The sequence below is a fragment of the Myiozetetes cayanensis genome, unplaced genomic scaffold (genome assembly GCF_022539395.1).
Source record: "Myiozetetes cayanensis isolate MyiCay16 unplaced genomic scaffold, myiCay2020 scf28, whole genome shotgun sequence".
NCBI classification, from domain to species: Eukaryota; Metazoa; Chordata; class Aves; order Passeriformes; family Tyrannidae; genus Myiozetetes; species Myiozetetes cayanensis.
In genome coordinates, this window is record NW_026087499.1 from 7,269,617 (window position 1) to 7,281,718 (window position 12,102).

The following is a 12,102-nucleotide window of genomic DNA, read 5'->3' on the forward strand; positions in this document are numbered from 1 at the left end:
AGAGGGAAGGACGGGACGTGTGCTCTGAAATGGGGTGTGAGGCACAGCCCTGCTCTTCCACAAGCACTGAACACCCCCAGGGCAGTGCTGGGCTGTTCCTGACAAGCAAACTCTGGGTTGAAAACCCTCTCAGAAGCCTCTGCACAGCCCACACCAGCACAGAGCCAGCTCAGCTCCAGAGATGGAGACAGAAGGAAATTCCATCCCTGGCAGAGCAGCCAGAGGAACAGCAGATCCCTTACTCCAAACAACAAGCCCATCAGAAGCTTTTGGAAACACCAAAGCTGGGACCTGTCTGACAAAGTTTAATGACTTGTAGCTACTCCACTTCCAGTATAAAACCAGGATTCTCAGGTAAATCCGGTACTGGAGCATCTGAGCCGTGGGGAAAGTTGGCTGTTCTAAACCAGTTATCACCTGGCTGGCAAACTGGTTTATGTTCCACCCTCACCCCTGTCCCTCCAGAGCTCAGCCAGCAATATTCATGCTTAGAAATATTTTGTTGTTCTGACTTGATCTGCCACAAAATTCATCTTGCAAGGTCCGAGTGCCCTGCACAGACACCTCCAGGTAATGCCAACGATGCCCCAGGGAAGAACATAAAAATCTGACAGATTTGGACTCTATTTCTTCCTGGAAGTGCAGGATTTGGGGTGGAGCACACACAGGACCCCCTCTGGAGCAGGGTGAACCACAGCAAGGCTTTTGAGAGAAACTCTATGTAGCAGTTATTAATATAATAAATAATAAGTCCCATGGGGACCATAGCGACACCAACGTGGTGTGTAACAAGAGAGAGAGAGAGAGATCTTTATTCAAGGAGTCCCGGCTTATATAGCAGCTTCAAATGCTGCCACGTCACACAGGTAACTTAAGCCAATCCCATACAAGCATTCAACAGAGCATGTCTGACAGAGTACTTAGAACTACAACTCCCAGGATGCTTTGCAGCACCTGGTGTAACCAGACCCCACAACTCTGTGTTACACCAGCCCTTCCTTGACTCATTCCTTCAAAACCAAAGCCCTGCTATGTCTCATGATGGTCAAATTACAGCTGTTCAGCAACCAGTGTAGATCTGGGTTGTGTCCTTGGGATGTCCCATCCCTTACCTGTCCAAGACTGAGAGGGAGTTCTTGGATCACCCTGGAGTCAGTTCTGCTGGGCAATGTTGGCTTTAACTTCGCTGCCCTGATCCCCCAAGAGGAGCACAAGCAAACCCCATCATCATCCCAGCAGATCCTTCACCTCCCTGCTCAAGGAAGCTCTTCCAGAAAATCCAAAAGCAGAATTGCACACAGGCTCCAGAAAGGGTTTCCCCAGTGCTTCCCAAAACTCCTTAACTGGAAATAACTTCAGTGGTGTATCTGAAGGCTGCACTGGGTTCAGCTCCCACCTTATGGAATAACCCCTTCTCCTTGGCACTAAGAGCCTTGCTGGGTGTCACCTGCTCCATGCACAGCATCCCCCTGCTGACCAGGTTTTCCACCTTTCCACCTTGCTGCAGACACACATCTGCTGTTTGTGCCAGAGGAATTAACATTAATTTTAAGAAAATCCCCTTCTAACCTCCTGCCCAACCCTCCACAACTCCCTGCCACTCCCTTCAGTCACTGCTTAAACACCCCCCCCCAATATCTGGTTATTAATCATCACCTTCTTCATTTCCTTCCCACGTGCCCAGAGGCTGCTGAAGGCCCCCAGATGAGAAGTTGTCAAGTAGAAAAATCAAAGATCAAACAGAGCCCATCCCCTGTGATCACCCACCACTGCAGAGCCCACAACCTGCACTGAGCCAGAAACCTGGGGTGAGAGCACTGAAAACAACCCTATGCCAAGCTCAGCCCAGGGAAGATGGGCACTCAGCTGGTTTTTTTCCTAGTTTGGACCAGGGCTGGATGCTGTGATGGGTCCATGGAGCCCCATGGAAGGTTGCAGAGAAAGGAAGAGAAAGGAGAGTTCAGCCAGGTTGTCACCCAAGCTCTGCACTTCAGTCGAGCTTCTCATACCCCTGTTACTGATTTTTAGTCTTTCTGGTGCCACCAGGAAGCTGGTGGGGTAACCTGAGCCTGGGCTGGCAGGGGGAGGAGGAGGTGCCTGCACAGGCAGTGCAGCAGGAACCACCTGCCTGCAGATGGATGTTGGGTTTGACCTTTCCAGCTTCAGCACAGCCACTGGGCTCAGCTGAGGAGCTGCAGCCTGGAGATCACACAATCCTGGAATTGTTTGGGTCGGAAAAGCCCTCCAAGATCATCAAGACCAACCATTCCTCCAGCACTGACACTTTCACTACTAAACATGTGCTCAAGTGCCACGTCCACATGGCTTTTACATCCCTCCAGGGATGGTGACTCCACCACTGCCTTGGACAGCCTGTTCCAATGCCTGACCACCCCTTCCATAAAGAAATTTTCCATAAGATCCAATGTAAACCTCCCCTGGCACACCTTGAGGTCGTTTCCTCCTGTCCCATCACTTGTCAGCTGGTGCCAGAAGCAGGAGTGGCAGCACAAATGCCCAGCTCCACATTCCCCTGTGACCACCAGCACCTCAGCACAGCCCTCTGGGCACCAGGCAAGACTTGTTTGCCCCCCTCAGACTCTCCCAGTTTTATTATGTATTAAATAATTAATCTGAGAGGAAAAAACCCTTTTTGTGGGATTTAGAAGTGGCAGCTCCTCCCCACGCTGCGTGCAGACAGGGAGGGGATGTGGCAGCCACTTCCCATCACTTTCTGACTGGAAATACCCCAGGACGCTACAAAATGACAGTGGAGTCAGCTCAGGGAGTGAATTCCCAACCTCTCCAAACCCCAGAGTTTCTGCACCCAGCCCAGCCCATTCTCTGTTGCACAAATTCCACCCAAAGGAACTCGAGTAACCCTGAGCTAAAACTGGAACCAACTGCACCAGCAAGCCCAAGTGAAGTGAGTCTGCCATGAGCAGCAACCTCAGCTCAAACACAGCTAAAAGTCAAAAACCAAACGATGCCATTTGAGTTTATACTTCTGATTTCTGTTTTTAATTACCTTGGCACCCAGTTTTAAAGTCACCCAGACGCTCCCCAAGTCGCTCCTTAAATGTAAGGTTTTCTAAGCAGAGTCAAATGTAACGAAAACCTGCATTTTGGAGCTCAGATTAGAAGAAAACTGCTATTTACAGCTGTGCTTCCTGAGCATCAGAGGCAACAAAGTGACTCCAGAGCCTCAGTTGGGAATTAAAACCAGGGAAGTTCCACGCACAAAGTGGGAAATGGAGCAGCAATCCCAGGCAGGGAGGAGCTGAGGCCACTTCAGGAAGAACACAAGCTGAGGGTGCATTACAAATACTGCCCAAAACCCTTTGCAGGGTCTGTTTTCTTTCTCCTATAAAGTGAAGTTTTCCAGCAGATTCCCAGTGCGTGATCTGGGAATCAAGGATTACTGACACACGTTTAACTTTCAATCACAACTCCTGCAGCTGTTTCATTTCACTTCACTCACTCTGATAACACCCTAAACCTCTAATATTTCCTCCTGTATCACACTTTCTCCAGCATTAACTGGCTCCACCAACTACAACTACCCAACACAGGACAGGAATTCCCATCTGGAAAAAAACCCTGCCTATAAAGCTGCCATTCAACTTCAGGTGCTGAAATCATGCTAATTGGAGTGCTTTTAAGATCTAATAATTTCAGGTAGCAACATTAAAGAACAACCCATTATTTGCCTGCAAGAGACCTGGAATCAAGAGGAGGCACATGTCAATAAAATCCACTGGGATGGACATGGGGAATTGCAGCAATTCTGCCTCTGCCTTCAAAAGGGCATTTTGAGTTGTTACAACAAATATTAACCCTGCTATGGCCAATTTACTCACTGAGCACTTCAGAGGTTACAAATCCCAGCCTGGAGCCCTCTGCTTACGTCACACAGTTTAAACATGTTTAAATGTTGGTCTGGAACATCCTCTGAGTGTTGGGTTTGGGATGAAGAAGTGACCCTCCTGCACGTGGTGGTGACCAAAATCCCTCTGTCCACCCCCAAGCCACACCAGGGGTGGAGAGTTTTAGATTAAAAGAAATAAACATCTATAGCCCAGGTTTCTCTGAGCCTCTCCTGATCCAGCACATGACAGATGTAACTGGGAATAAAGCCTGGAATGTGTTTCCAGTGGTGACAGCTTCTGGCAGATAATTATAAGCAGATTCGAATGTACCAGGGTCAAAAATCTGTGATAAAATCGGGAAAACACTTGGAAATTACAAATTTTAACCTGCAGGCAGGGTAAGAAGTGGGTCCAAAGGCAAGTTTTAGATCAAATTCCGACAGACTGGTGGCAGAGTCCCACCAGTAAAGCCACCAGTCGCTGAAGTATTTCCTCCAAGCTTGTGCTGCCTCCAGACTGCTGGGCCAAAACCTGCTCAGTGAGCTCAGAACCTTTGAGGGGAATATTAACTGGCTCACACTGAATATATCCAGAGCCTGGGAAAGAACTGAGGAGTTTCAGAGCAGTGATGGATCTTCAGCAAATACAGCCCTGACGTTAAGGTCAAGAACAGAAGTATCTAAACAAGATCCTAATCCCCTCATTCCCCACGTGTCCCAGCCATCTGCAAACATTCCTCCAGCACTCCTGGCCATGCCATCCCAGCCAGGCACAGAAATCACTCCTTCCTCTCTCCCATGAGCTTTGCCTGGGAGCAAACAGGTGCAAATGTCCCATTTTACTCTTTCAGCCCTTTTCTGCCCTGCCCTGGACGGCTCCCACGGCCCCCAGGCTGCTCCCGGGCAGGAAGGAACAAGGAGGATGATGTTTTTCGGGTGTCTGTGCCCACCCAACACTCACCTGCTCTCCTGAGACACAACTATCCCCACAGTGCTCATCCCTGCAGCTCAACTGCTCAGGAACAGGAGCAAAGCAAGAACAAAATGACCTTCCTTGGCTCGAGCCCCTGCCCTGACACCCCTGGAGTTAATGGGATTGTTTTTTTCCTATTAACTTGGTGAAAACAACCTGCTCCTTCCAAGCCAAGAATGTCATGGAAACAGCCCAATCTGGGAGAGTTTTGCTTGCTCTTGTCACACCTCTGCTCCTCTTTCCCACCCAACAGCACCACCTCTGTCTCCTCCAGGGCTACATGAAGCAGCAGCATCACTTCCCAGGGGAAAGAGTTTTGGCAAAGATGAACGGGGGAGCTGATAGGAAAGGTAATTTTAGACACTCTGACTAGGACAGAGGGACCTGTGTGTCTGTCCTGACACCAGAGAGGTCCTCAGGGTAATTCTGCCACCCCTGAGTTCCACGAGCCAGAGCTATTCCCAATCCTTCCTCTTATCAATGGAGTGGTTCCTTACAAAGTCCAAGTCACCCAACAGGAACACTGGGAGATTCCCACGTGTCTGGCTTTCGTGGGCCAAGTGGTAACAAGGTTAGGCAGTGCAATGGCAGCAGATCACCAGGTGCAGCACAAACACACGTGGCACCAGGGAAGTCGTTTGCTTTGCTCCCAGCTGGAAGAGCAGGATTTTCTCAGCTGACACCTCCAGGCGACTCAATCCACTGATCAGTTCAGGGAATGGCCACAAAAAGTTTTCAGTGATGTGAGGAGGCAGAAAACCAAATCTCCCACATACCTGGCAAGGATCCCTGCAGGTTCTCCTTCCCTAGGGAAGGGGGTGGTTGATGGGAGCAGTGACCCCAGGGGTGAGTTGTGTTACTCAGCGTTGCAGGCAGCTCGTTAGAGGGTTATGCACGTGCCAGTAGCTACTAAGGGGTGGTTTCCTCCACTCTGAGTTAGTAGGTGAGTCACCTCCACCCCCAAACCCCCCCAGGCAATTAGTGCAGGGTGATAACAAGGGGCAGGTACTGTACCTGGTGATGGGCAGGTCGAGGCCCCGCTGCAAACTGAGGAAAGGCGGGAGAAACAAACACAAAAGGAAAGGCACAAAGAGTCAGAAACACCACAACGAACCAAAATGTCACAGTCTATGCCAAAATAAACCCACAGAAAATAAAGTAACGACGACACACTCAAAAGCTTTGCTGCAGGACAGCGACAGACGGGGAGAGGGGCGTGGGGTGGACGTGGGGACTGCGCTGCTGGGAGCTGGGGGAGCAGCTCCTGGAATCCTACAGGCACTCTAGTGTAGGGATGCAGGCATTCCTTACCCTGCCTGGGAGAAGAACATGGAACCAAAAAAAAGAAAACCAAAAAAAACCAACTTAAAACAAGCAGCGGTGCGGGTTTGGAAACTGTTTAAGGTGGAGGGAGATGGTTAAAGCAGCTGGACTCGGCAGTTCCGGGTATTTGTGGGATTGAGGGTGGACACTCATGGCTGGAGAGCAGGGAAGAGCCAGGCACAGGCAGTGACCTGCCAGCCAGGGGCTGTGGGACATCCCTGCAGGGCAAAGAGCAGAGATTCCTTGCACACACCCCCCCCGTTCCTTCATTTCCCGCTGGTTTTTCTCCACCAGGATCACAACAAACCCCTCCTTAATGAATGGGATTTGTCACCCCCTCTGAAAGAGAAGGACCAGGTTATCCCAAGGTGTCCCCACTGAAGGGCATCAGCAGTGGAGCCTGGATGGAGAACAGCAGGTCCTGCTGCCCAGCCCTGAGCTCAGCCTACTGAGGCACTTCCCACCCACTGGGGTTAAACATGAAGGAAAATAATCCCAGTTGAACATGCTCAGTCGACATTCAAAGCACTTCCCAAGAAGGAACTGATTGTTAAAAGAGAAATAAAAATGAATGCAAGAAATGGAAAATATAAATAAAGATGACAAGGTGTCTTCTTCCAGAGCTGAGTTAGGTGTTGGAACCTTTAATTCTCAGTGTAATGAGCAGAGCTCCATGATGAGAGCAGGAAACCTACTGATAAGAGCCCCAATAATTAACTGGAACAATCAAAACTAGTGAGCCAGAGTGGATTTCCCCCCCACGTGCCTCTACTGTGATGGCTCAGTGACTTAAGACACATGGTACAGCCCATCTCTGCTCACTCAGGGACTCCCTGTGGTTTCATTTCTGCCTGGGAACAGTGATCAAAACTGGCTACTAATTATTGGGTTTCTTAATAAAAGGGTTTTTCTGGGAGGAAAAGTGGGCCAGGGTTCACATGCAGCCCTTCCATCTATTTTAATGCCATCAAACATGAAGCAAAGTATAAATATCCACTGGCCCAGCTGACTTTTTTTTTCCTTTATAAACACTTTAATTGCCCAGATCTAAGATGTCCAAGAACTGCTAATACTGGTGTTTATATATTCCTTCTGCCTTCACCTCACAGTGACTCCTGGATGGAGAGTCACAAAACCCTTCAGAAAGGAGCAAATTCACACCCATGGCCCATTTCTGGCACGAGGGTTTATAAAGAATGACCTGCACTGGGGGTCACCACATAGTTTTTTTCCCTAAGCTTTAGATTAAAGACTAAGAAAACAAAGCCTGGTCACCTTGTAAGACTAAAAAGCTAAATTTCAACTTTAATAAAAGAGAAGGACTCGGAGCCTCCCGCCATCCTCCTGAGGCTCCAGGTGGGAAGAGGACAGTGGCTCTGTGGATGAGGAGGAACAGGCACCTGGATGAGTCTCAGGAGGTAAAAGCACTTCAAGTCCCTCTTTCCCTGAAGAACTCCCCCAAACCCAGCTCAAATATCTTGGGAAAAGGGACTGAGGGTCCCCTGGAAGGGCTGAGCCTTCCCGTGGGGTGACACGCTCTGTGTTACACACCAGTGAAAAAAAACTACCCAAAAAGAGATTGATGGGGTGCAAAAACCTTGTGCTGCTTCACTTCAGGGCCAAAGCACCTCTCCCATCCCTGTTCCACAGAGATTTGTTCTCACTGTGCTTAAAGCTGGAGGTTTATATCTGAAGAAGCTGGAATATACTCTGTGGTGGAAGGTAATGTGTTATAAGAAAAAAATGAAGAAATTAAATAAAAGCTCCAAGTTAGTGAAAAATGCCTCATCTATTTTGCACTGGTCACCACTGGCTCTTGACTGTTTATTTAAATAATTCAGGTTGATAGGAATTATTCCTATTAGTAGCTGTAAGCAACAGAACAAACTGTAGTCACTGCTGATTAAAATTCACACTTGGGATTGTTTTTTCTCTGTTTGATGAAGACAGCAGACAGGAAAACTTTACAAATCCTGGGTCCAACCTTCCTGCCCCCTCATTCCCTACAGTCCTGTGTGGGCACAGGGAATGTTCTCTCCCTGGGGATGTTGGCCCACCCCTCACACCCCTCCTGGATCGCTCAAACACCCTCTCCAGACACGTCTTTTTTTGGGCAGGACTCCTAGGATTGGACACTTTGTGTTCAAACCCCCTGGTGCTCAGGGCTGGAATGGCCAGGAGAGCAGGGATAACTTCCAGCCGTGCTGAAGGACCTGGATTTTGTTTTCCTTGCCCAGCTGGAGCTTCACTTCTCCATTCCTGCTATCGGAGCGATGTGAGCGGGGAGCGAACACGAAGCCAGTTGGGATTGCAAAGGCTGCTGTCCTGGGAGGAGCAGAAAAGCCTGAGCTCTGCAATTCCAACAGCCCTTGGATGCAGGACGGGATGGAGGAAGCTCCAGTCCCTGCAGGAAGTGGGGCTGGGATCCATCCTGCCCCCCACGGGGCTGTGCTGTGCGAGCCCCAGGGATGGCAAAACCACCCTCCTCGTCCCCTCCTCACCCTGCCCTCACCACCAAAAAGGATGGTTAAAAAAGAAATAAAATATAATAACAATTAAAGTAAAAAAACACACAAACAAATCAAGCCCAGAACAAAATGCAGGAGTAGCTCAGGCCTGGGCCAGTCTTGCATTTGCTTTGGGGTGGGAGGTGGAATGAGATGTGATGGGTGGGATCAGCTTTTAGTCATGGGGTGGAGATGGTCACAGCAGAGCAGATGGCAAAACCTGCACACAGGAGAGCTCAAAAAAATAGGGAAAAACGCCCGATGGCTGCAGACAAAACTCCTTCCTCGAGATCTCAGGAACGGGGCCAAAGCCCTGCAATTTGGTGCTTTCTGGTCAAATCTCCTCAGGTGCTCTCTGTGGGGTGACAAACCCCCAGGGGCCCTGCTCCCTGTCCTACCTCAGGTCAGACCCCCCCAGCTGTAACTCGGTTTGGGACCTTGTGTCACCCTGGGACCTTTGTCACCACCTCACCTGGCAGAGGCTGCCACGGCAGCTCGTGCTCTCAGCAAAGAAGCAAAATCAGTGCATTTCTGTAGCCAACAAAAAAGATGTGGTAAAAAAATAAAAATAAATATAAAGAAAGGAAGAAATAAAAAAGGGTGCCATGGGCACAGTTGCCTGCAAGAAGGAGTACAGTTTGTTATATTGCTTACAATGCAGTATTTTATCCAGCCTCTTCCAGCCAGGGACCTGTAAACCGGACTCTGTTCCAAAACCTTCCTCCTCTTCCAGTTGTCTGTGCAATGTATTGGCACTGTTCTGCTGGGCTGTCAAAAAAACTGGTTTAGAGATGCAGCTCTTCAGTCAGGTTTTTGCTCCAGTTCTAACCACACCAATTTAGCTGTGCTTTGCAACAATTAAAGAAAAAAGGTGATTATACTTACTGAGGAAAGAGGTTTTACCAGCTGTGTCCTGCATTACTGATCAGAATGGGGCACTAAGGACAAATTCCCAGCTGTCCACACCACAGAACTCTAAAATTGGTGTTAATTGGCTTGTTTTATCAGCACAGAGGTTCATGGGCCTCAGAACAAACCCTCCTGGACTGACTGCCCTGGAACCTCCAGAAGCCAGGCCAGTGCATCGGTGTGGCTGCACACCGGGGGTTCTTGCCCCTCTACAACTATTTCTACCTGTTTTGTGGACAAACTCCTCTGCCTTGCAAGGCTTTCACTTTGCTTCAGCAGCATTTGCCTTACTCTAGGAAGAGAAGAGTGCTGGGGAGGGAGCAGGGTGGGGGACCCGAAGGTGTCACAGCACAGGATGTGGGGCTGCTCCCTCCGCTGACGGAGGCTCAGGAGGTGGTGATGGGAAGCCACCTCGCCTCCAGAAGCTGGGCTAAGCCTCTGCTGCCCTAGGAGGGCCTCCTAACATCATGTGGAGCTCTACTACGAGCAGAGATTCCCCAAAAGAGCCTGGCTTGGGGAACCAAGGTCCTACAACCCCAGAGCGGTATCACAATAAACACACACCCCAAAAAAACAAGACTGTGGAGGACAATCAGACCTAAAGCTGGATGAAAGAGGGGCTCAGCACAAAAAGATCTGAGTACACAGAAGCTGTAGGTCACATGTGAGCACCTCCAGGGTTAGAACTGAGCAGTGGCACTGATTTGGGAGCAATGCCCAGAGCCACTGGACACTGAGTGCTGCCACAGAGAATCGCTGGTGTTTGATCTCTGGTCTATCCCTGCACAAAACACTTCCTTAAAGAAAAAATTAAAAGAAAAAAAAAAGAAGAAAAGAGAAAGGTTCTGGGAATGAACCTGAACTCTACAATGAAGTGAACCTGAAAGAAACTAGGCTAAAAATAAAAATCACGTTATCTGAAGTAGATGAGAATCCCTCCATCGCTTCTTTAGCCTCTTTAGAAGGAAAATTACCCTACCAGGACAGTGTCTGAAAAACTCAGGCAAGGTTTGCCATTTGGAATGTGCTTCCAGGTCAGTAAAATGGGCTTCCCAGAGAACCAGCCACGTGCTACAGACACACACACAGACAGAGAAACACACCAACGAGGAAGAACGAACGGGAGGAAACGCCGCCGTGGGCTCCTTACCGGCGAGCGGGTCTGAGGCTGGGTGTTCATTGTTTGAGGGGCTTGAGGGTACACCAACGTGGTTGGAGCTGCATTCTGTCCTGAGGGGTAAGGAGCCTGCCAGGGAACAAGAAAAATCAACATAAAATGAGTGTATTCAACGATTTATTCCCAAAAGATAGGAATGGAGCACGTTATCACACGGAGTGATTGACACGGAGATAAAGACGATAAGATCGCAATGGAAAAACCTTCAACAAGGACCCAACCAAGTTTTCAATGCTACCTCTCACAGCAGTAATTTACTCCTGTTAAGTAAGTACCAGTTACTTACTCATTATTAAGCCAGTCAGAGTTTACCACTATTTATTAAGTGAGCTCCCCAAGCGCCGCAGCAAAGAACAAGCAAAGGGAAACGTCCACCCAACACTAAACCCTGCGTGTCCAAAGCCCCGGCCACACACAGAGGATTGCCAAAATCCTCCTCTGGGCTGGTTTTCAAGGAAAGCATGAACTGCAGAGAGGGCTGATAAATCCTCCAAAATCAGGCAAACAGTGAGAAACAACCTCGAGTGTTTCTCACCAGAAGCCGTTAAAGCGTCTCTGGTGCAGCGAAGGGCCCGGAATCATCCCAGATGGAAGGCAGGCTGTGGCTACAGGCACATCATGGGCTCTGCAAATTTTTCCTCGTTCCACCCATTTCCATGGGCTATAACAATTCATGCCACCAGATGCTCTCCCCAGTGCTGTTTGCCCGGAGTGACAATAAACTGGGGCTGGGGAGTTCGCTGATGACGCGTTTTAACGAGACACTCAGAAATAACTTTTCAGAGCGCCTCTTTCCTCATTCTTTTTGAACAAAAACATTAGAACTTACGGTATTATTTTTTTTTAAACAGTTATTATTGTAGTGGCACAACACCCAGCCAGGAGTCTGAGACAGCCTTTGCTTTCAAGAATCACAGAATCCTTAAGGTTGGGAAAGCCCTCCAAGATCTTCAAGTTCAACCCTTCTCCAGCACTGCCAAGGCCACCACTAAACCATGTCCCCAGAGGCCACATCCACACAGATTTTGAACACCTCCAGAGATGGGGACTCCACCACTGCCCTGGGCAACCTGTGCCAGTGCCTCATCACTCTTTCCATGAAGGAATCTTCCCTAATATCCAACCTAAACTCGAGGCCATTCCCTCTCCTCCTGTCCCTGTTCCCTGGGAGCAGAGCCCGACTCCCCCCGGCTCACCCCTCCTGTCAGGGATTGCAGAGCCAGAAGGTCCCCCCTGAGCCTCCTTTTCTCCAGGCTGAGCCCCCCCAGCTCCCTCAGCCCCTCCTGCTGCTCCAGCCCCTTCCCAGCTCCGTTCCCTTCCCTGCACACGCTCCAGCCCCTCCGTG

At 49.4% G+C, this 12,102-nt stretch overlaps 1 protein-coding gene across 13 annotated transcripts in view; it reads right to left on the reverse strand.

Annotated features, from left to right (window-relative positions):
- Positions 1-12,102, reverse strand: part of EIF4G3 (eukaryotic translation initiation factor 4 gamma 3) — a 141,830-nt gene that overhangs the window by 65,448 nt on the left and 64,280 nt on the right. For 6 of the 13 annotated variants that reach the window (XM_050322683.1, XM_050322682.1, XM_050322681.1 and 3 more), the window contains exons 4-6: positions 10,731-10,826; positions 9,326-9,439; positions 5,856-5,888 (exon numbers count right to left, since the gene is read on the reverse strand). In XM_050322683.1, the coding sequence (XP_050178640.1) occupies positions 5,856-5,888; positions 9,326-9,439; positions 10,731-10,760 (177 nt within the window). In that variant the 5' untranslated portion in view covers positions 10,761-10,826. Of the gene's footprint in view, positions 1-5,855; positions 5,889-9,325; positions 9,440-10,730; positions 10,827-12,102 lie in introns of those variants that run through there. The other 7 variants (XM_050322678.1, XM_050322679.1, XM_050322691.1 and 4 more) reach the window with 3 other exon arrangements.